The sequence below is a fragment of the Hoplias malabaricus genome, chromosome 1, assembly GCF_029633855.1.
Source record: "Hoplias malabaricus isolate fHopMal1 chromosome 1, fHopMal1.hap1, whole genome shotgun sequence".
Classification (NCBI taxonomy): Eukaryota; Metazoa; Chordata; class Actinopteri; order Characiformes; family Erythrinidae; genus Hoplias; species Hoplias malabaricus.
Window position 1 is genome coordinate 42,127,106 of NC_089800.1, and position 25,243 is coordinate 42,152,348.

A 25,243-nucleotide genomic window follows, 5' to 3' on the forward strand; every position below is an offset into this window, starting at 1 on the left:
TCTTGTGGGTCCAAATATTTATACAATTATTATACACACTTCTACAGTTTAAGAATAATTCAGACAGTTTGTACTGTACCCCCTGTAGTTACTGAGTAATAAACCTCAGGGTGGTGTAAAGCTGGGATTTTAAGGGATTAAAAAAATTGAAATAATTAACAGTGGGATAGTGGAGAGGTTCAAATACACAATAACAGCTTGCACAAGAGTGTTGCAGATTGTTGCTTTGATTTGTATATTTTCTTTGTATAATTTAAATTTCTCAAGCTTTAATATCCTTCACATCGTCTCTGTGTTGGCTGGGCTGTTTCTTGCTGGAAAGCTGCCCTGTAGCTGGTGTCTGGTTTTCAGCTCCATTGTTTAGCACTGCTTGTTTGCTGAAGGCCTGGCTGTCTTTACAGATCTGCTGCACTGTTTGAGAGGGGCTCTCTCCACATTGCTCTCTCTCTGAGCTGAATTTACTGAATGTGTTCAGTTTCTCTCTCATCTCCCTCAGCCTCTGCTCCACTGGCTGCTGCTTAAGCTTCACCATTAGCACCTGCTCCTGAGAGAGAGAGAGAGAGAGAGAGAGAGAGAGAGAGAGAGAGAGAGAGAGAGAGAGAGAGAGAGAGAGAGATGGTGAAAGATGAAAAGGGGATATAAAAGAAAACAAGAGAACAACAGAAAATGAGATGGAAAATAAGATGTAACATTGATAGAGGGAGAGAAACAGGGATGTGAGGATGCAGTGAGCTTTAAAGATGGAGAGATGAGGAGAGAAACAGAAAATGTAAAAGGAAGCTTGGAAAGAAGCCAACAGAAAGTGTGTGAGGAAGACACTAAATAGACTGAGAGGTAACAAGGGCGAACATGAAATGGAATGCAAACAGAGTGAGAGGGAGATGCTTTGACGAGTCATCAACACCCAGCTGACATTACAGTCCAAAAATAACCAGATCAGCAGAAGTCTGGAAAGGAGAAGTGAAGAGGAAGGCAGTGGGTTACAGACTGAACTCTAGCTGGGTCACAGATGAAGAGATTGGAGGTCAGGTGGGAAGAAGGGGAAATGGTTACCTGCAGGGCTTTTTTGAGCTGGGTCTGGCTCTGTTCCACAGAACTGTGTGTGTGTGTTTTGTTGTGCAGCTGGGAGCTGAGCTGCTGGTAAACCTCATTAAGGTGCTCCATTTCCTGCTCTGAACAAAGCACCTAAAGCAAATACATCAGCCATTCAGTTAGCCACAGAAGGGGAGGGGGAGGTGGAAGGGGAAAGCACTGAAAGCACTCTGTGTATTAATGTATTCAGAATTCATGTAGAGTCTTACCTGCTCTGGAACTTTAAGACTCATTTGTCCAGAACCTGAAAAGAAAAAACAAAACAAAACTATGGTCTAACAGAGAACCACTCAGTTTGATTTTAAATAGCCCATAGGATTATAAATTACATTTTGATGTGGTATGTAAATGTCATGTTAAAGGTATGTCCATGTGCATCATATTTGGAATCTAAAATGCAAAAACAGTCTATTTTCCATTCACTGTGTTATTGAAGTCACAAAATCCCATCATTATATATACACCTGTCTACCCGGCCTACATTCAATTAAATTTAGAGTCAAATTAATTGAATGCATTTGAAAAGTGATTTTTTTTCCCTCCCATAATACATCCCCTTTAAGTTCACTGTCTTTGTAATGTCTGTAACTATACCTTATGGAACCTCCTCCTTTAGTAGCTATAATGAGCTATGATGTCTTACTCTCTGTGGGTCTGACTGTAGGTAGTGGTTTCAGTTCCTGCAGGAGTTGTTCTAACTTGAAGTACTTGTATTTCTGAAGCCTGTGACCAAAGACATAGATTATTATATTGATTCATATTCAACTGTAATTTGGTAAAAAAACAGTAGCTGGCAGTTCTAATAAAACCACACATCTTGCAGGTCAGCTTTGCTGGTGTAGCCCATCTGTTAATGCATAATTTATGTTAGCCACTCCCAGCTACTTCATCCCTAATCAGTTTCTGGGTGGTAACCCACTCGGAACCCAATTTTGACACTGTTGCATTTACAGAACTCCATCAACAACCATCTAATTCAATTAATGGTTAATCTAATGCTTCAGGACATCAGTTACACTTAAGCAGACTTAAACAGGAAATGTTGCTAGGCTGTGTCTACCTGGACATCACACAGTGCAGAAAAAAGATTGGACAAATTTCAGTGAGGAAGATGCTTTTATAAAGAATAAACTACATTTACAGTTAGGTACAATGTATATTCATTATATTCATGTAACGTTCAATAAATGTACAAAGCAGTATATAATGTGGACATATATATTGTTCCAGCAAAATGGAGAACAAACCTTTCTGCCAATAGATTCGGAGTGAACTGAGTCTCAGTAGGAACTTTGACACTGAGGAAGTCTTCCACTAATGGTCCAAATGCCAGCTGTGAGCTCTCATCTTCTGTCTGGAACCAATTTTCAGAATAAATACCTGTGTATATTTTTCTGGTGAATTTAAAATTTGTACTGATGTGGCCTGTGACCTACCTTTTCTCTCTGCTGCTCCTGAGAGAAGGAGAGATGGAATAACTGCAGACTCAGAGCAGATATGGCCAGGTGGAGGGATCTGATGAAGGCTTGAGGAGCACAGCCTGAAAGTTATAAATTAGCTTCTTAGACAATTCAGAAATTAGTTTTGAATACAGATAATAAAGAACATTGATGCATTGATGCATAAGAACATTGATGCATGTATTATTATTATATTATATATTTTTAAGTTATACACTTAATTCAGTAACAAGAAATATGCACAGAAAATTACACAGAAGCTCCAGTGTATATGAAATATGATATTTTCAAGTTATTAAGTAAAGTTGATATATTTCTTAGCCAGTTTTGGAAACTGTTGTAATTTGTGTTACATTACTTATCTTTTCTTATACAATCTCCTCAGAAATATTTCCTAAAATTACTAATTTGTTAAATGGCTTGTTGACTGGAAACCTAAAAATGTTGATTATAATTTCCATTGGTCTACAAAATGTACATAGTCTACAGGCCATGATGCTCTTTCCAATGGTGTAAAAAACTATATTTCCACATGCCAGCAATCATGGCTTGATGAGCTGATAATTCCATTTGTGAACCAACTGCCCAAGACTATCTTGGAGGTCCTGCTGTGTACCTGAACAAATGTAGGCCATAGAGTGTAAGAGAATAGAGATGAAGTGACCAGCGTTTTGAAGCTTGCTCTCAAGAATGTAGAGGATCTGATTTGATGTATCATAATAAAAGTCCTTGTTGCAGTAGGCCAGTGGAGAATCAGTGTGAGTGACTGGGAGAGCTTTAGCCAGCAACAACATCACTGCTGGGAAAGAGCCAGATCTGCTCAGCAGCCTCACAACGTAGCAACCAAAAAGGAAGACTGAGAAGGCCCGTGGAGACAGGTTGTCAAGGGCAACAGGGATCAGGTGCGCTGACTGCCTCTCCCCGGAGTCGTCTGGATTTGCTGCAGACAAATCATAGAGCCGTACATTCACTTCATCTATTAGTATGAGTTCTCTATAAATGGACCAGTAGAAAAGGTCCAAAATAATAAGCATATAATCATAGACTTGTAAGTTGAGAATATCTTTTCTGTCTTCTGTAAATCTGTCATTTTGGTGATATAAGGTTTTGATATTTCAGCTAGTATACATTTGTTTAATTTGTGCCTGCTTTTCTGACTTCTATTTTGCACACCTTTCTTTTAAGTATACTACACAGGTCTAAAAATACATGTGCTATTCTTTCTGTTATTGTGCACAGTATTCAGCCCTTCCTTCACTACTCTCTTAATCACTATCCACTTCCTAGGTCCAACCCAAAGTAGCCAGTGGCTTGGTAATCTGTGACTGACCATTATTTAAGTGCTGGAGGATTGCTAACACAATATGTGCAACAAAAATATACGGCGAGGTTGTCTTTAATTGCACAAAAGGTCTCTACATGACAGATGTTCACAAGTCATTATTTGCAAGTCTGAGTCAAGTCCAAGTCAAGTCTCAAGTCTCTCATCACGAATTCAAGTCGAGTCTCAAGTCTCTTATAGTTGAAATTAATGAATGCCCTCTGGTCTGGCCCACAACACCGCACTGCTATTTCTTATGATTTTAATGTACAGTACTGTCGTTTTTAGCACACACTAGTATCAAAACTGATCACTTTTACAAGTATATTTCAGTGCGATGTGTAGAAACTCACAAAAAATCTTTAATTTAACAACTGTATTTTGCAATATTTTAACAACTATTTTCTGTTTGTGTTTAGCATCATTCTTCAGTGTTTGAAGAAAAAAAATAAGACTACTGTAAAGCTGCAGTTGCCTCGTGTGTCTTACGCTCTGACTCTGAGTTGACTCACGGAACCTTGAAACAATCAAAGGACAGTGCTTCGCGCGTGAACTCTCACGCGGGGAATTAGAACTTGGCTGAGGGGGTTTGGTGAGATTTGGGCTACGCCACTGCGAGTGGACATTATTTTATTTTTAAGCGGTTGTTTATTTTAATAAAAACCAAGCAAGAATAAAAATAAAGTACGTTTAATTTGGTAGGTTGTGCTTTGCTGCAAAGAACACAGTATACGTCAACAGCAGTCGGCTGAATTTATCAGACAATTACAAATTAATATGCAGCCTATAGGCTTAGTCTATGTACTACTATAAATAGAAATCCAGCAAAATATAAACAACAATTAATAAAGAAGTATACTTTATAACCAAATTTAAAGACAAAAGGCTCAGCTACAGCGGGTAAACTAGTCGCTGCTGTGGTCAGGGCCGATATCTGTGGCTGTGCGCATGCACTTTGTTGCATGAACTGAATGCAGGTCACAAAACAAACGACAAAGATATACATAAAAAAACTAATTATAGTAATAATAATACCTTACATTACACAAAGATTGTTCACGAATCCCAAATCTCAAGTCCAAGTCGAGTTCGAGTCATTTTCAATGCGAGCCTGAAGTCACTGTTTAAGCGACTAAAGTGCAACTGAAGTCCCTGGTACATGACCAGGCAGCAAACTGCAAGTGACTTAGCACACATACAGAATACGCAAATACAGAACTAGCATGAAAACAATGAAAAATGGAAACTAAATCCAAAATGTTCACAAATATTTCAGGTTGTTTATGACCTAAAAGTAAGGCTCAGCTTTATATAATATATGATGTTTAACAGGGATTTGAATGTAAGCCAGTCATATGGTTGCACACACAGCAGAAGGTTCTTTAGTTTCTGAATTCCAAAGATGTCTTTGGTCTTTAGACCATTTTCAGCAGGCAAACAATAACATCCTAAACCATGGCTGGATTTTCATTACACATTACAGCCAAATGGAGCAAACTGATTAAGTGTCACAACGCATCTGGCTCAGCATTAAAGAACAAAATTACATACACAGATCTTCATCTTCTGCTGTGGGTCTTTTATTCAGTGCTTGGAGGGACTGTTGTATGTCCTGCAGAGTTTTGGTGAGTGGGGTCAGCGCTACAAGCTTGGCCAGGTCCTCCTCACTCACACAGGCAGCTGTACTTGTCTGGCGAACTGAGAGAATACAATAGAAATCACCTATGTTCAGCAATAAGAGTTAGCCTATGTATACTGTGAGGGAATGTTAAGTCTGTGTCTTTTGCACCTGGACCAGAAGAAGCTGCCTCTGTGTCAGGCCTCACTTTAAGTTCACTCATATCAGCCGAAGAAATCTACAGCAAGTCACATACACATAAATGTCTGTGCACAGTTTAGAAACTAAAATGTTAATTATAATAAATTACAGTTCAATGCAAATGTAAGCGATACATCCTTCTGAATTTTTACCTGGGTGTATCCAGTGTGGAGTTCAGTCTCTCTGGTGTCTCTGTGGCTGCTGGTCACTGCACTGTCCTGCTGCTGATAGACCTCTGCATTCATCCGGCACAGTACTGACTCCAATGACCGATGCACAGCCACTATTAGACCCATCCAGGGCTCTGCTGCCAAGCACAGCAGATTCATACAATGTCAGGATGTGGGGTTAAGAACCTCCAAAGTTCAGTATTAGAAGCTGGCTAAGATCCACATGGATGGTGAACATTGTTGGCTGCAAAAACAAAAATTCCAGCAGCCACCCAAGAATTACTTGGTCTCCCATTCAAGTACCTGCGTAGCTTCACTGGTTTGGCATGTTCTGATGTTCAGCTGCTATGGCTGTTATTTCATTTACAATCCTCTGACCTTTTTTTTACTTATGCAAGTGTATTAGCTTATGTGAAAATCTAACTGTTTTATGACACAAATAACTGTTTTTATTTTACATTAAAATAATTAAAGGTTGTCTCTGAATTTCACACAGTACTTAACATATGCAACTACCAATTTACAATTATAATAACTTGTGGTCCTGACAATGATGTTATATATCTGGACATGATGTCCTAAAAACATAATAAAAACTCACACACACCAGCTGATCATATTACTGTTCACACGTACATGTTGAACAGTCATACCTGGAGTTGATTCTTTTTTAGCTTGTTCATTACTGTCCAGCATCTTCTTCCACTGGATCAGCTTTGAAGGCTCCATGTTCTCCAAGACGTCCTAAAGGACCACCAGGCTGTTAAAAATAAACTTCAAATAAAAAGGCAATAATGCCTTTCACCATAAAGGTTTGCCTCTCACCCTCAGAGCTTCAGTCTGCTGACACATGTTCCTGTAAAACTCCTGTGTATCTTTACGATGCTTCGCCAGCTGCGATGCCAGGTGTAGATTCTGGTCTTCAAGTTTATCATACAGCGTCTTTACATTGAACTCCTCCAGCTCCATTAGTGCATTCCTAGATCCTTCAGTGTTGATAAAAATAGGTTTTTATTTATGTGAAAAAAAATAATAATTCTGAGCACATCTGACAATAATTTTTTTTGTGTAATCTTGAAGACATTCAAGAATTGATGAAAGGCTGTTTCCTCCTATGTTTCAAAGTTATTTTACAAATTGTTAATACTTATGTGATTACATAAGTAAGTCACCTTTGCATAGAGTTGGTTCTTCGGCTTCTGCACCTTCGCCCACTCCTCGGAACCCGGGCAGACCACTTTAGTCCATTCAAAGAAACAACATTCAGAGTTACAAAATCAGGGCTAGGGACATATGACTCATTTTGTTCAGTAAGTACCATGGCTGCGTGACTCACCTGTCTCCACTGTATACATACTCAGGAAACACAGGAACATTTGGTTCCCCCAAGCTCCGCCATTTAGGTTTGGGTCTGCCTTGACAGATGAGACTGGAACGATTCGGCCTCAGGAGAAGGGCAGACACTGTCAACACCACAATCAGTAACACCAGCAGAGCCAAGATCCCTTCAAATGAAAGCACACAACCAAGTCAAATCTACATAATGTTTCCATCCTTTATTTAAAGGAGCATTCAGTCTTTTTCTCTAATGCGTCTTACTCATGTTACAAAACAGACATTATGCTGACACCTAGATGTATCAGAGATTTTATAATAAAACCATTTTACACTTGGCCATCCCTTGTAGGGGATTGACACTACGTAGCACAAACTGGCACATTCGTCATCTACTATTTGGTGGAAGTGTTACTTATTACTCCTTTAAACATTTAGAGTACATTGTGCTCTTTTACATGGCTACCTAAAAAGGAAAAGAAATAGGGTCATATGAGGAAGCAGAAATAAGGGCATGTCATAACACCTCTGGAGCAGCTCACATTAAAGGCCTTGCCCAAGAGTACTATGGCAGTTATCAGAAAAACACTTTAACCCAGAGCCAGACAGGGTCAGGATCCATTATTGGAGACAGCAAGTGCCACTGGGTCATGGCCTGACCCATTTTCCCTTATGTGGGTCAAATAACTTGTATTAGCCTATAACAATCTAGCCTGCACCTACAGTGTAGTCTCAGCAGAAATGTATTATCCTCACATGAAATGTTCAATGTCACTTTTGTGTGTACTGTTACTCAATCAGTGTAAGTCAAAAACAAACTGTTTTGAGATTATTTGGCCATTTTGTGAAAGTGGTGACAAACTTTCATGGGATAGAGTAATGTTGTTAAAGTCTATGAAACAACCATTAACATCTGGGACAACCAGAAAAACAAGTCCCTGGTGACCCTCACAGGTTCCTGTACTTTTTGTTTAAGAAGTACTTTAGTAGAAAAATGAGAACATAGTGAAATTCTCTGTAATTGTGACTAAATTTTAATATTCCAAGTTACACCAACTGATTAATTTTTAATGTATATTTTCCTTGGTATTAGGGCACTGTACTTTCCATTGGTTTAAGTGCACTGTCTTGAAGACTTCTCCTCACCTATGATGGCGCTCCAATCTGGCAGTAGGTTGAGGCGCTGTTGTTTGACGATCCCGTGTCTGACCAGCTGTGCTGGAGAGGTGGGCTGGAATACAGGTACAGCAGGGTCACATTCTGTGCCCTTATCTCTGACCACCACGATCAGACTCCAGTCTGGCACAGCATTGTCCAGAAACACATATTTCCCCGGGTCCATGAACACATGAGCAAATCTGAGGAGGACAAAACCATTAGAACTACCTAGACTGTCAAAAAATTTGTTTGTTACTGTGATATGTGTTGGCCATCATCTTATATTTTTTTCATGTGGTCTAATTTTTTGTCATTCAATTTTCATTTACTTTTTGGAAACATAGAATAATTTTACATAGCAGATTTTATGTGACATTTCTATTTTGCTGGCACATTTGATTTCTTGTTTGCACATCTGGGTGAGTGGGTGAATGAGAGTGAAGTGGCCCTGTAATGGACTAGTGCCCTATCCAGTGTGTGTTATTGCCCTGCACCCAGTGATTCCGGATAGAATCTGGATGCACTGTGACTCTGATCAGGATGATTCATTTATTTTTTATTTTTTTACTTTTATTTATTTTTCCCCCACAGCAATTATTCAGGCCTGCTCATATAATAAATAAGCATTTGGACATAAATCACCCAGCACACCTGGTGGAATTAAATTGGGAATGCTTCATAAGCCGCTCCAGTCTTCTGAATGCACCAAAGTCCCAGGCAGGATTACTGCTGAACAAATGGTCCTTCTGATACACAGGGAAATGGCTGAGGAGACGATCTGGAATTTTGATTAATAGATTGACATTACATATATTTCTTTACATAAATTGATTTAAAAGTATTTAAGAAAAACTATTTGTGAATATCCTACCAGTGTAGTTGATGGTGAGCTGAAAGATGAGCATATCGTTGGGATTGAGGCAGGCTAAGGGGTTGGGAATACGGGGTAAACCCCCAGAGATCAGCAACTCTGAATCGTTGCTATGCCTTTTCTTCCTCCGAACTCCATTTAGGATTTCAAAAGGTTCTAAAAGGAAATATAATTCACAACTGAATATTTTACAGTTCCTGCAACTCTTGTTGTAACGGGAAAAAGTACTTTAAAGAATGCCGAATGTAGATATGTAGATTTTGTACATGAACTGAATCATGAATGATCTACAGATGTTACCAGACAGAAACGTGTCAATAAACACAGGGTCCCTCAAAATCCAGCCAAACACTCCTTCTGTGGAAAACTGGACTAAGTGGATCCTTCCAATGTTACTGATATGACTGTCAGGCCCTAGTACATTTATCATATTCTGAAAAGAGAGATGAGACCAAATGATTTGGTACATATTATAATAATACACACACACAAAGTCTCATCAACAGCAAACACAGCACTTACTCTCTTCCAAATCCTGCTTTCATCCTTGGCTTTGATCTTGAGCAGCAGGTGTCCATCTTGAGCAAATTTGGCTGATAGCTCGGGTAGTGTGGACACACATGAGGAGTTACACACTTCTTCTGCTGACACATACTGCTCACAATGACAACTACAGAATAAAACACAGTTAGCAAAAGAAAAAAAAACAAGAACCGTTAGCCTAAAGAACTTTCAAAGAATGTTCAAATAAAGTACACTTTTATAAATGAGTCAGAAGTGTGAAGAACCTCGGTTTAAACAACCTCTGCATAATATAAACTTTATATACAAGTTCATTAAAACAGGGCCATTTCTGCTGTTATTCTCAGTGTTTTCCATTCATTTTTGAAAGATATTTATAGATTTATACTAAAATTGTTCAACACATTTTAACTTATATTGGCCATTCCCCCAAAGTTTACATATAAAAAGTAAGAACCATTTATGATCTTTTATTTTTTCATTTGTACATGTGCTTGGAAAATACTATAAAAGAAGAACATTTATTGCTTTCGACTCACATGCCCAAGCCTACATCCAGACTCCCTCCCTGTGATCCACAGGTAGTATTGCAGGAGTATCTAGAAGGAGTTACACACTCCCGGGAAGAAGCCAGTCTCACTTGCCCAGTTCCACAGCGTTTATTCACCTTTAGGGAGCACATGTTTTTATCAGAGTTCACAATTTTACATTAGGAATTAGTGGCATGAGTGGGACATGTATTGAGTTTGAGCAAGCACAGGTCTCCTACCTCAGGCTGACAATCCAGATCACTGTCAGTGCTGGAACTCTTAAAGTCCAGTTCATTATAGAACACATAGCTAGTTTTACAGAGACACGAACCATCAGAGTGCTGGAACACACGGTTTTTGCCTAAGCACACACATGAGGTTGCACCTAAACAAAAATGACAAAGTCATTAATCCATACATCCATTGTCTGTAACCGCTTATCCAGTTCAGGGTTGTGGTAGTAAGTATTAATGCATACATTTTGCTATACAAAGACAGGTTTGGTAACTGATATTACCTAACTGATATTCCTTCTTTAACTCTGCACCCTGTTTCAGTACAATTTGTGTTTGTCACTATTTGTTTACTATTCTATTTCTATTATTTCTTAGTCTAATGTTAGACTTTCATCTTTCATACCTTCAGTTTAAAACAAGTGTCATATTTTGAACTACCATCAAAACTTAGAGGTATATTCACTCAGTGTTGCTAAGACATGCCATACAACCAACATGCCAAATAGTAATAATTTGCCATAAAACATGTCAGGCCAATGGCCCCCACCCCTCAGAAACAAAAATGTTGTGTGTCATCATACACATCAAATTATTTGGTGCAAAATACTTCAAGGAACTGTACAACAAATAATGCATAGTTGAAAAACAAATAACGCATAGTTGAAAAAATAATTAAATAACTGTGGCATACATCTGGGCGTACAGAACATATTAGAAAAAAGCAAAGGTCTTCATGAAGACAGTCATGGCTTAGCTGACTGACTACATCTATGTTAAGAAGCCATTATAATTGTGTAAACTTATATTTGGCTCTCACTTTAAGGAACTCATGATATGCAAGTAGGTTCAGAATGTTCTAGCATGCTGTTGTTATAAAAACCTCTGTCGGAAGTGGAGGAGCTCCCACAGGGGAAACAGGCTCTCTGTGCGCTCAGGTGGTTGAAGGTGCCTGCAGCACACTGCTGGCATTCCTCCAGGAGTTCTGCATTTGTGTGGTTGCCATAGGTACCAGGTGGGCATGGAATAGGATTGGACGAGCCCTGTGGACAAGCGTAACCAATCGGACATGGCTGTCTGTTATAGTGCTCCGCACCTGAGAAAGAAGTCATAATATCATCATAAAACCTAAGACATGGTGCCTTGATAGTTGTATTTTTTTCAGCAATGCTCTATAATACTTTGATTGCATTTAAGACTAAAAAGATTCAGAAAGTATCATATTTAGTCTTATTTTTATTTACTTGTGTAAAAATCTTGTGTTTTGTTTCAGATATTTGTGCTTAATAATTAACATACATTAAACCTTCTAAATCAGATGTCACAGAACATTGGGTAAAAGCATAATAGCTAAATCACCAATCAAATAAGCAGTGTTTCACACTTGACTGGTCTGTTATTATTTACTGAATGTCTATTTAATTCTACTGACCTGGGGGGCAGTAGAAGCCTGGTGGGCATGCAAGGCAGCGAAGGTGAAAGGAGTGACTTGGCCTATAGGTGCCTGCCCCACAAAGGACACAGCTGCTTTCCTGAGAAACTCTCAAACCACTGATGTTCCGAGGCATGAAGCCACCACCACAGGACAGCATGGAGGAGCTGTTAACTGGGCAATAATATGGGTATGTGCAACTGTCAAATGAAAGACATGAAATATTTGACAATATAGATTAAATATTAGGCTTCATACTCATCCTGAATGTTAATATGTTTAATAAAACTATTAACCTACATTTGCTGTGGTGTATTGTAGGTGTATGATCCTTCAGGGCAATAGTATCCAGCTGGACAAGGAGTGGGTTCTCCAGTTTGTGGTCGGCAATAAGAGCCCGCTCTACAGCGAGTTTCCACTATTGAGCCTGTTGTTGAAGGCAAATGTATAAATAGGATCTGTCATACTTTAAGTCAGTATGCACAAAACAAATCAGGCCTGTACCTACCTTTGGGGCACTGATAAGAGGCTCTGCAGGGAATGCCCACAGTGTTGGGTAGGCCTGTGAGGCGAGAGTCAGGGCAGTAAGTACCAGCAGCACATGGCTTACATTCATTGACTGAAGTTGCCCCTGGATCTGCCCTCAAAGTGCCTGCGGGGCAGAGGACTGGAAGGCCTGTGCCACTACACCAGTAACCAGGTGGGCACTGAAAAGTTGAGAAATTGGTGAGACCTGAAAAAGGACACAGTCAATTATGTGAATCACTGCTCTTAGGAAGCATCAAAACCTTTCAAATGCTAATGACACCCCCTTGTGGAGAAGTTTCAGCCTGCTAAATGTGACTCAGTGAGGGAGTAAGTGAGGTAAAAGCCAGATCATTAAAACGCTTTGAAACAAACCACAATCTTTTAAGATGACTTATTAATGCGACATATGAAAATATTTTGGAGATGAATAGTAACAGTTTAATTTTGATAATAAAGTTGGCATTTATAATATAGTACTGTTATTTTGCAAAAGTTTGGTCCAGTTATTTAAAATACTAAACATAAGTATTTTATAAGTGTTTTGAGAAATCCTTTGTGTATATCTGACCTGTGGCATTGCAGAAAGTCCCAGGTGGACAAATGAGACAATCTCCTTTGCTCCCTGCCCCAGGGATAGGCCTGTATGTGAAGAGTGGGCACTGTCTTGGTCCAGGCCGACCTTCAGACCCATAATCAGCTATTCCATCACAATAATGACCCTCTGGACACATGTACAGCACAGGATCACCTGCATATGGAATGAAGGAAGGTAAATTCTTATTATTAATCATTATAGTTTGGAGACATAAGGAGAATATTGTGATGCACTATATGTTGGAATGTTTGTAGACACTTGCACAGCCATCATTTCTTTTCAAATGTTGGATCTCAACAGGGATTCCCCACTGCTGCAGTAACAGCCTCTACTTCTGGGAAAGCTTAGCACTAGACTGGAACACTGCTAGAAGGATTGATTTGATAGCATTAATGCATTAGTCAGCTCAGGTACTAATCTTGAATGATTAGATCTGAATCACAAAACCACATCAGCACTTTCAGAGATATAGGATGCAGCTCCGTCTCTCCAGAGAACACAGTTCCACTGCTCTTCATTCCTTGAACAAAAGCTAATATGCAGCTGCTCCAGAATATTCAATTCTATTTGTTATTTTCTATGGAAATTAGACAAATTTTGGGTAATCTGAAAACATATGTCAGTGATTGGGGCACATTAAAGTTGCTGAATTCACTCATTCACCAATTAGAAGTATCCATAAACTTTTTGAGATATAGTTAATGATTTGAAACAGTGTTAAGTACATAAAACAGATACATTAGGAATTAGTTTTACCTTCTTTGCACCAGTGACTTGGAGGGCATGGAAGACAGTCTTGAACACTGCTTCCTCCAGGACTTGCCTTTACAGTATTAGCAGGGCAGTTTTGAGGTTGTTCTGCACCTTCTGGACAGTAGAACCCTGCCAATGTAAATAGTCTTAGAACCTTTCCATCCCATTCACACTGCTGTGTTTATGACGCAGAAACCATTGAAGCTTACTCAATTTCTAAATAACCCTCTTTGTTACTGTTTGTCATTGTGCCACTACGTGTCAAGCCATACCCAGGTCTTAATTTATAATTTAGTTTAATTCAAAATAAATCTTGAGTGACCTACCTGCTGGACAGGGTCCAGCACACTGCATGCCCCACTCACACTGGCTCCTCTTGACCAGTGCAGGGCCCTGTGGAGTGAATTCTGAGCTGCCTGAGACACACACATAGCCAGCAGCACACAGCCCTTTGATCTGACCACCCCTAGAAACATAGCAGATGGTTCATTCATCTTTTCAATTACATCCAATCCAGAATTACAATGTAACAAATTTACACAGGTGGCAAAAACAAGCACTAAAAAGAAGCCATGAAGACATTCACAAAATTGCTTTACATTGCTCAAATGACAATGAATTGGGAACCTTGCAACAAGTGTGTAACAAAAGTAAGGGAAAAAACATGTGCAATAGAAGCATGTTGGGCCACAGGAACAGCTTTATGTGGTGGCATAAATCCAACATCATATTACATATCCGGTAAGAATGAAAACCCCTGGAGATGCAACTGTGCACTGCATCATTTAGTTTTCAATCCAAAATTACCCATAGATTTGAGACTTGGTGACTGTGACTACCCAATTTTCATACACATCAAACTATTCATTTGAACCTCTGAGAATGCCCTGTGAATTCTATCAGGATAGAAAGTTTGATCACAGGACACATTTGATTAATTTTATTTGTAGAGAGTCTTCCCTACAAGTGAACACAAACAATGCTAATATAACATCCCCATAGCTTAAAATAGGCACTAAATAGAACACTATGCTTGTACTGTTAATCAATCTGCAAAGGAAATGTTTTGTTTACTGTGTATGATTACCTGCAGAACCTCCCTGGTGGGCAGGGCAAACATTCTCTTTCATCCTGCAGTCCCCCTACATCAGGGAGAGTGTATGTACCATTGGGGCATGGCTGAGGAACCATAGTTGCTGTAAATACAAAAAATCAAACAAAGACATAGATTATGTCTGCTGTTTTATTTATTTTATATTGATTCCCTAATTTAGTCACTACCAATTCTACCCACACATAGGACTCCTCAATAACCATTTCTTATAGTAGCAAACTGATGCATGCATCACACTGAATGCTGAGAGGAAGAGGCCTGAAACAGCACCAGACAATAAAATCAGGATTTTCTAATGACATTTAGACACATCCACCACTCAGTAGCAGCCCCCAGCAATTTTAAGGCATGACACTGGTAACTGTATTTGCTGTATAATACCTGCTGGGCAGTAGGTGTGAGGTGGGCAGGGCAAGGGGTCTCCGACTACGGCCTCTTCACAGTAGAAGCCTGGGCGGCATGGGATGCAGCTGTCAGAGCCTGGATTGGGCTGATATTGTCCTGTTGGACAGGGCAAGGCCAAGGGAGAGCCCATGGGACAATAGTGGCCCTGAGAGAAGACAACCTGTCAGGTTTTAAGATAGACATTGAATAATGTGTGTAAACTAGATGAAAAAAGAGCTGACCTTTGTGCAGAGGAAGGCATGGGGTGTGGTGGAAGAGAAGTCTGCAGGGCAGTAAAAGCCTGCAGCACATGGACCACTGGGAGAATCTTGCCCCTCGCTGGCACAGTAATGGCCTGCTGGACAGGGCTGACAGCTTTCTATGGAATATCCTCCTGTGGCATTGATCAATGCAGGGTGACATTAAAATTCAAGCTCTGAGCACATATGACTTACTGAATGAATTTGTCAGTTATTGAAGTGCATTTACACACCAGTCAGATTACGCATGCTTCCTGCAGGGCAGGGCAGAGGGGTGAGGGTGCCCGAGGGGCAGAAGTGGCCCTTAGCGCAGGGACCATTCTTCAGAGTGCCAGATGTGTTCAGAGGAGCAGGATATGCTGAACCACTCTGGCAAAAATATCCCTGCTGGCACGGACCTAGAACACATTGAACAATTTGTATAAATGTGGTGAGATTTTAATTACACATCATTAAAAATGACAGAATTAACCTTAATTTTACAATAATTCCTTAAGTTCTTCTATAATTTATTTTGGTAAAGTTTATTTTATCTCATGAAACATGCTCTACAGACTTAGTTTCAACATCACAAAACAAATACATGTGTAGAGAATTCATTTGACAAAGTATTTGCCATTTTTTGGTGGGGATTTACACAGATTTATATATATAATTTAGTTTTAGCCCAGCCCCACAACAATCTGAGGCAGATTAATTATTTAGTGACTACATATAATGAGTAATATATTTGATTAAAATTCAATCATCCATAATATGTACATTTTAAAAAATTACAGGACAAAATTTATGTACATTTGAATGGAAATGGTTTCTATATTATCTTTCCTTTAACTTTGTTTGGTCTGTCTATTTTCCTGTCTCTTATGTTTGGTTTATGTACAACCCCAAATTCCAATGAAGTTGGAACATTGTGTAAAACATAAATAAAAACAGAATACGATGATTTGCAAATCCTTTTCAACCTATATTCTATTTAATACACTACAAAGACAAGACAGTTAATGTTCAAATGGATACGCGTTATTGTTTTTTTTGCAAATATTCACTCATTTTGAATTTGAGACCTGCAACATGTTCCAAAAGACTCGGGACAGGGGCAACAAAAGACTGGGAAAGTTGAGGAAACACCTGTTTGGAACATTCTACAGGTGAAAATGTAAGTGTAAACAGGTAAGTGTCATGTTTGGGTATAAAGGGAGCATCCCTGAAGGGCTCAGTCATTCATGTGCAAGGATGGGGCGAGGTTCACCACTTTGTGAATAACTGCATGAGTAAATCATCCAAAAGTTTATGAACAACGTTTCTCAATGTACAATTGCAAGGAATCTGAAATGAGTGAAAGTGATATTTGTAATCTCAAGTAGTCTTAATTTTTACCTAACTTTAGTATTTTCCCTGTACCCGTATGTCATCAAATACTTTACGTACCAACATCTAGTCTAATGTGTTCTCAGAAAAGTCAAAACTCTTACTATAGCAAATGTGAGGCAATTTACTTATTAAGATAATACATTTAAGAAAAACTTTGATTTTAGTATAGTAATAGCAGAAATATTGGTGGTAGTACTAATAATAGTACTAGAATTGATAGGAGTATGAATAGAATTAGTAAATATCGGAATTAGCAGTACTAATAGTAGTAGTATTAGTAGTAAAAGTAGTAGCAGTAATAGTGGTATAAGTAATAGTAGCAGTATTATTAGTTCAATTAGTCGTAGTAGTAAACTCAGAAAAAACATGGTACAAGTCCATTATTGACAATAAAGTTGCAAACAATTTAAAGGTACATTTAAACTGTTTGCACAACAGTGGCTTTAGAATTCAGCTGTGTTCCCTAAAGATACACTATATTCTATTCTCCAGAAGTGAAATGGGGTATATAAAATCACTACAAGTTACAAAAGACTCCAATTATTATAGAATTTGGTACAATTACAAAGTACAAATTTGGTACAAGTACCAAAGGTACTTTTGAGGGTACCACCACAGTGATAGCAAAAGTTACCCAGTGTGACAATTTTTCTGTCACGCCCTCATCCTGTCATGCCTGTTTTCCCTGCCATGTGCTCTCTCTATTATTGTCCTTGTCTCCGTCCATGTCCCGCCTTTGTTCCGCCTCCTTGTCCTTAACCCTCGTTATCTGTTTCAGGTGTGTCTCGTCTGTTCATGTATTTAAGTTCCCTTGTGTCACTTCCTTTCATCTGTCATTTGTTTTGCTATGTTTCAATTCCAAGTCGTGTTGTTTTGTGTTGTTCCTATTACAAGTTCCTACTCATGTTCCCAATTCCTAGTCAGTTTTGTTTCCTCATTTCATGTTGTTATTTCTAGTCATTTCATTTATCAGTCGTTGAGTTTACCCTCAAATCTGTTTGTTTTGTTATTTTGGTTTAAATAAACGTCTGTGTGCGTCCGCCTCCATCAGTCCGCCCTCCGCGAGTCCCTGACATTCTGTAAGTGTAGAAGTAGTAGTAGTAATAGTAGTAAAAATAGTAATATTAACAATATCAGTAGGCTGTTAACTTCCACAATGATATAAATATGGCAAATATTTATTGATTATTTTTTTTTATTTAAAGTGTATGATTATCCCATACTGTGGTATACAAAACCAAACTGATAACTATTCTATCCTGACTATACACTAATCCGCTGGCAAATGCAATGTGTATAAAAGTGTCCTAGAGAAAGCAGACCTTGTGGCTGAGAGGAACCAGGTACACTGCAGTAGAGTCCAGTGGGGCATGGCACACAATTAGACTCAGACTTAGCCCTAGTCACCTGACCCAGAGTGCCCACAGGGCAGGGCAGTGCTGTAGAAGTACCAGCAGGGCAGAAGTAACCTGAAAAAAACATATGGAGGCCACAAACAGTAGCTAAGTACATTTGGATTTTTGCCCAAACAATGTCATAGGTTTGCAGCATAGCTAATATACAGGTCCAGATTGTACTTGGTCACCAATTCTGGATATTTTATTTGATTTAATCTAAGTAAACAGCTGTGAAGGAACAAAGAAGCCAACAATGTATTAGGTTTTGGCTAGGTTTGAACTTTGAAACTTTCACAAATTTTTAATAGCTTGCTGAAAATGCCTGTTGTGAAGTAAACCTTTAACATGTAAGGAACATGCAGTGTAGTAGAATAATTTGAACTTTGAACTGCAGGGAAAGTATGTATAGTCTATCTCACAGTTTGTGACTTGTTACAATAAGGTCTCATGATGTAAAGCCAGTCCTAGACAATAATCTATCATCTAATCCTTAATGAATAACGAAACTGGGGCCAACAGACCTTTAGGGCATGGTGATGGCTCCTGAGTGGCTGCTGAAGGGCACATAGTACCAGCAGGGCAGGACAGACACTGGGAAGCACCAGGAGCACTGCTATATGTGCCAGGCTCACAGGGCACCTCTAAAGGGGTACCAGTGGGGCAATTGTGCCCAGCAGGACAAAGATATCCCTCAAGTCCATCTATTGGGCGAGCACTCCGACTACCTCCAAGGCACACATAACTGAGGAAGTAAAGAAGTTTAAATTATATTACAGAATGCATCTCTTTATTCATTCTCTATGATGCAAAATTAAATTAAAACACTATTCTTCTCTTTTCTATGACATACAGGTAGAGTTTTGAAGGACAAAAGCATGTGCACTTAAACACATTAGTAGCAGAAGAGTGCAGCATCTCTAACTCAAGTGGAGGTGGGTTTATTTTGGTCAAATGTTCACCCACAGCTCCTGGAATAGATGATATTACCCAGCATCACAAAGAAATGCATCAGAGGCCTGGGCCATGGCTGGCTTCTCACAGAAGTGGCCGGGTGGGCAAGGCTGACACTGCTCCACTACGCTTAGCCCTGGAGAGCTGGACAGTGTGCCAGGAGGGCAAGGGAGAGGATAGCCTGTGCCAACTGGGCAGTAGTGACCAGGAGGGCACATGTTATTACCAGCTGACTCCATCTGCAATCACATAAGCACATAGGGTGTTATTAAAACCATTTGGGGCATATTAGAGGCAGACCGAGCACATCATTTGTGTACTTATATTTATGTCTTCACTAACAGTAAGCACTTATAAATCCCTCTGCCCTTTCATTAAAGATAATGAATTCATATTTATTAATTTTCTGTGTGTACAATTGCTTACAGGTACTGCAGGACAAAGACTTTGCATTTGAATATGCATGCAAATTAACCTGGTATAGTGTAGTGGTTAAAACATCTGTTCTCCACATGGGAGACTGGGGTTAATTTCCCAAGCCAGGTAAAAAAAAAACACTACTCCACACCAATAGAAGTCCTTGTACAAGACTTATTGTACTGCATGGGCCTACTAATCTTTTTTGGGACTAGCATGCCCAAAAATAGAAGTTGCTCTTGATATGATGCTAAATGCTTTAGGTGCACATGCAAATTTACCCTGTGACCAGTGGCATTGGGGCTGATGGCCCCTGGGGGGCAAAGGTACCCATCTTGGCAGTGCCCTGTGGGCTCAGAAAGCCCAGGGAAGGCACAGAACATGCCTGCGTAAGAAGAGAGCATTAGTGAAACACTTCATATTGCACTATATGTAAAATGTCTATACATTCCCTCTTACAAGTCCCCTAAACTCCAGATATGATGTGTGTACTTTATTGTTTCTCATTTTGCAAAATTTATATAACATCAGAGTTTTTGTAACTGCACTTTTATATGTAAAATACCTGCTGTTTTCACATTTCTATGTGATCGTAATGAAACTTTGGATATGCTTTGATCCAGATTTCACAAGGATAAAGCACATCAGCATCATTCAAACCAGACTGATGTTCATTTTCTATTCCTTTAAATGAATATGAGCCGTTGCTCACCCCACCTCTGAGCAAGCAGGAGCAAGAAACTCTGGTTTTAACTTCTCTTATTTATCTGCTCTCATTTCTGTCATTTTTTTGGCAATTTAATTGTTGAATTGTTATCTCTACATCATCTAAAAATATGAATCACTTTGTACGGCCATGAAAAAGTGTGCGTGACATCACAGTGTCATAATGCATAATTTGTAATGCAACCTGAAGGGCATGGTAAGCAGTCATCTTCACTAGAGCCTCCAGAGTGAGGCTGCACTGTCCCTTCAGGGCAAGGGAACTCTCTTCCCATTACTGTGCCTTGGGGGCAGTAAAAACCCTGGGGGCAAGCAGCAGGATCCACCACTCCATCCCCTAAATACAGATTTAGAGAAGATGTTTAAATAAGACTCTAACACTAAAGACATACTAAGATTTCCAATATATGGCAAAAATACCCACCCTGACAGTAGTAGCCTGCTGGGCATGGCTCACAATTGTCTCTTTCACTGTTCCCCATCACTGAGCTGAAGGTCCCTGGCCCACAAGCGATGGGTTTGTCTATGCCTCTCGGGCAATAAAACCCTGCTAGACAGAGTCTCTGTTCTGGACTGCTAGATCCCCAGTCACAATAGTAGCCTGGTGAACAGTCGCCTGTAAGTCCAGAACCAAGAAATTAATTTCCGATCAAGTCATAGTCCAGTGTATTTCTGTCCATTGATTTACAATGGGAGTACTTTATTATTCATTGGAAACCCTTTGCAGCTGAATATTTTGAAAGAATAGCATCTCACCAGTTCTGACTCCCAGCTGGCAGTAGGCCCCTGTTGGACAAAGAGAGCCTGTCTTGTTGTCTGTTGGGTTGGGAACCGTGGCACGCACAAAACAAAGGAATCCAGAGGCACAGGGTCCAGAAGGCAGCACAAGTCCATTTGAACCACAGAAATAGCCCAATGGACAGACCAGGCACTCATCTAATCCCAATAGATCAGACAAACACAATGGAACCAATCAACTAATAGTATCTACACTTTCTTGGAACTGTGTTCCTGTTTTCTTGGAACTGGATGTTCACATTTTAATTCCTCAGATCTCAGTCTTATAAATACATGTGTTTCATAGTAGCACTGAAGTGGTGAACCCTGTGACCCTGTTGTGAAATTATCTAGCAGTTAATATGAATTACCTAGTAACTACTACAAAAGTTACACAAAATATTTAGCTATGAGAATAAGGAATTGAAATGTGGATCCACACTTTTAGAGTTTAGGATTTAGAGACATAAATGAGTTTACTCTGAATTATTTTTATATTAAATAATGTATCACCTGCTGATGTAAGGCCTTTATTATTACTATATGTGCCTTTGGGGCAAGGGACCGGCCTGCCTAGTGTTTCATTTGGACAGTAATAGCCTTCTGGACAGATCAGAGGAGCACTGCTCCCATTAGACTGTTGGGCAGAGGATGGGCAGTGGAATCCTGGAGGGCAAGATTTACAATCACTTTGGCCTCTCTGGTCCTGGAACCGTCCTGTAGAAGAAATACACACACTCATAAAAGCAAACAGTCTATCGTAAGAGACTCATTTGGTGAATCAATTGTGTCTGCGACCTCTTTTAGACCAGACAGACTTTAGTCTGGGCTCCAGTTCAACTGTGCTGAGTTATAGTAATGTATTACCTTCAGGGCAAGGCATGCAATCCTCCACACTCTTTCCACCATTCTCAGAGCGGTAGGTGCGCACTGGGCAAGGAATGGGTACTGTGCTACCACTATCACAGTAGTGACCAAGAGGACACACATCTCCAAACCCAGTAGACACAGGGGCTGCTGTGGAAGAACCCTCACTACAGAAAAAGCCTGTAGAATTAAGCAAAGTCCTATTTAGGAATTAGAAAGTGTTGAGCAGTACAATGTGATTGGCTGAATCATAACTGGGTTCAAAACATACTTTACATATCTCTAATGGTAAAATGTCTTTGCAACACTAACTGAGCAAATTTATTTGGAGGAAGAACTGTTTATAATTATTTTTATTAGCAATGCATTATCATCGTATTTTATTACAATTTTATAAAATTTATAAGCCATTAGAAGCCATTTGTTCAATGGCTTCACTCTCAGCCTTGAAGGACTGGTTTTATTTACAATTAGGATTCTCACCTGGTAGGCATGGACCACTAACTGTATTCAAACCTGGCTCTGAGCAATAGAACCCAGGAGAACAACTCTGGCATTGCTCTGCTTCTGTTAGACCCAACTGTACACTATAAACCAAACATTCAGAGCTTTAATTTTAAAAAGTCTGTGCTTCACATAGCCTACAACTTCTACATATTATTTACAGCCGTTACATACAATCCACCTTATACCTGAATGTGCCTTTAGGGCAGGGTGTTGCAGTAAAACTCCCAGCGGGACAGTAGAAACCAGGTGGGCACTGTGTTCCTGTTACATTGTCCACAGGGGTTGATATAGAAGAACCTCCAAAACACAGGAACCCAGCAGAGCATGGACCAGAGGGTGAAATATTTCCTGTGCAAACACAAAAGAGTCAGTTGAGTTCAGAGAAGTTTTATAAAGGTTTCATAAACTGACTATTTAAAAAGTCTATATAACTCAGACTCTATTCTGTACCTCCTCCTGCACAGTATGTGCCGGGGTCACACACAGTGCATTCAGATGAATCAGTTAAACCAGTTCGGTTTCCATAAGTCCCTGCAGGACAAGGCTGCTGATTAGCTGTCCCAGCTGGGCAATAGAATCCAGGCCTGCATGTGATTGGGTGTGTCATAGCTAAAGAAAAATAATCCAGAATCACGGATACTGAACCACTATAATATCAGTAAGCATGTTTTCAATATAAAGGAACATGGTCTACCATCCTGAGGGCAGGAGAAACCAGCAAGACAAACTTCACATCTGTACTGGCCTTCACTGGGCTGGTAGGTACCCACAGGGCATGCTTTATCACTGACACTTCCCTACAAGAATATAAAAATCTAGTAAAATGTATGTAACGTTAAAGAGTATATCAAGCTGTTCCTTTTTTCTCTGTCTTTTAAAGATAAAAAAAAAGAAATTCAAAAAAATCTCCATCAGAGAGTAAATATATTCATACTGTATATATATATATATATACAGTATAATTAATACTGTAATATTCCAAAAACTGACACATTTGAATGTCTGAATTTAGATGCATTTCCAGGAGCTTAATAAGTATGTGATTTCACCTTTTCACAGTAGTGACCTGCTCTACATCTGTGCTCTGAAGGCTGCGATGAGTTCTGCCCTCCAGGGCAATAATATCCCTCAGAGCACTGACCGATGGGTTGCATTAGCCCTCTCTGGTTACAGAAGTATCCAGATGGACAGAGTAGACAGTCCTCCATGCTAGACCCTCCAGCAGCATCTAAGTAGTATAACCAGAGTTTAAGATGAAATTTATAGAGCATTAAAAACCACAAAAGGATCTCTCAGATTACATAAGAGTACTCTGAATGCATACAGGCCTATTAAGCTCTTTAAAAAAAACTGTGCATAATTAAATTGGGAAATGGAGAAAGATAAAACAGGTCACTTACTCCTCAAAGTGCCTGGCAGACAGGGCAGGGGAAGAGGTGTGCCTCTGGGGCAGTAGTGTCCAGGAGGACATGGGGTTGCATGAGGATTTGAAGAGCCTTTAGGGCAGTAGAAGCCAGCAGGACAGGAGCCCACAGGAGCATGAAGGCCAGACTGATTACAATGAGAACCTGGGTCACAAAGTTGTGGCAGGGAGGAGCCTACAGGGCAGTAGAACCCTGTAAACACATTTTACTATGTCTTACAAGAAAAATAAAATAATCAAGTCATGTGTGTATTATATATGCATCAAATTGTTTAAATACATAAATACATACAAAGAAGGACTGCATACCTGGCGGACAAATGTCTCCTGTGAAATCAGAGCACAAAGCTTGTGTAATCCCCGAAGCTGATGCCGAGTACAGTTCAGTCTGTGCTGAATTTGTGGCAGGTCTGAGGTCCACACTGTCACACTGTCCTACTCCACCTTTTGCATCAACAATACACTTTCAACCAAATACATGATACATATATATAAATATGTTTGAGTTCATAGCATACCTGGGGTATCTGCTGGGCAGGTGGAGTTGTCTCTCTGAGCACAGAGAGGATATTCTGAGTGGCTGGACCCATGGATAAAATCACAGAAGCATCTGAGCTGGATGGGTTTGGCCTGTGGAGCAGCAGTCACAGCTCCTCCTGTACAGTAGTGACCAGTAGAGCAAAAACCTGCAACCAGCAGGATGCAATAGTAAATAGTAAAACCTAAAACCACACTAATGTATTCAAATCGTCCACATGTGTTGTCGTTTAACTATTTTAACATCATCAGAGCATAACTATACAAACTACACAAATTATGCCCCCTTTGGTGAATATACATGAATGAGAGAAAGGTCCATGAGGTGCTTTGAATCTAAGAAGCTCTTCTTTATTAACAATACACAAATACATTGCCAGTGTGGTTATTTTAATGATTATTTAATGTTGTGCTTTAGATACCTGTAGGCTGGGAGGAGCCCAGTGCATGGCAGTATCGTCCTGGTGGGCAGGGGGAGCAAAATATATGGGAAGAAGCTCCTTTATCTGCCAGGTAGTGTCCAACAGGGCAGGGCAAAGGTGCACTGCTCTGCTCAGGGCAATAATACCCTGCTGGGCAGATGTCTCCATACCTCTGAGAGACTGGGCCTGGCTCTGTGGCTCCAGACGAACAGAAATGACCTTTTGAGGAAACAGAATAGAATACAAATTATGAATAAAGGTTCCAGCAATG

At 39.7% G+C, this 25,243-nt stretch overlaps 1 protein-coding gene across 1 annotated transcript; it reads right to left on the bottom strand.

The window, feature by feature from the left end:
* Nucleotides 1–50: 50 nt before the first annotated feature.
* On the bottom strand, nt 51–22,577 carry si:ch211-286b4.4 (zonadhesin). The gene is made up of 42 exons (XM_066644509.1): nt 22,567–22,577; nt 22,084–22,250; nt 21,730–21,933; nt 21,196–21,375; nt 20,864–21,055; nt 20,627–20,776; nt 19,998–20,101; nt 19,336–19,538; nt 18,870–19,090; nt 18,274–18,420; nt 15,811–15,975; nt 15,560–15,711; nt 15,315–15,483; nt 14,907–15,015; nt 14,146–14,285; nt 13,823–13,948; nt 13,040–13,219; nt 12,452–12,676; nt 12,244–12,370; nt 11,944–12,143; nt 11,395–11,607; nt 10,518–10,663; nt 10,288–10,415; nt 9,749–9,896; nt 9,527–9,659; nt 9,227–9,382; nt 9,007–9,133; nt 8,344–8,555; nt 7,199–7,367; nt 7,035–7,099; nt 6,688–6,848; nt 6,516–6,606; nt 5,845–5,999; nt 5,663–5,729; nt 5,425–5,571; nt 3,169–3,492; nt 2,529–2,632; nt 2,340–2,446; nt 1,736–1,815; nt 1,302–1,336; nt 1,054–1,185; nt 51–544 (listed from the first exon to the last, which is right to left on the bottom strand). Exons 1-42 carry the CDS (start codon nt 22,575–22,577, stop codon nt 263–265), a joined length of 6,354 nt encoding a protein of 2,117 aa, XP_066500606.1. The 3' UTR covers nt 51–262.
* Between the last annotated feature and the right edge of the window lie 2,666 nt (nt 22,578–25,243).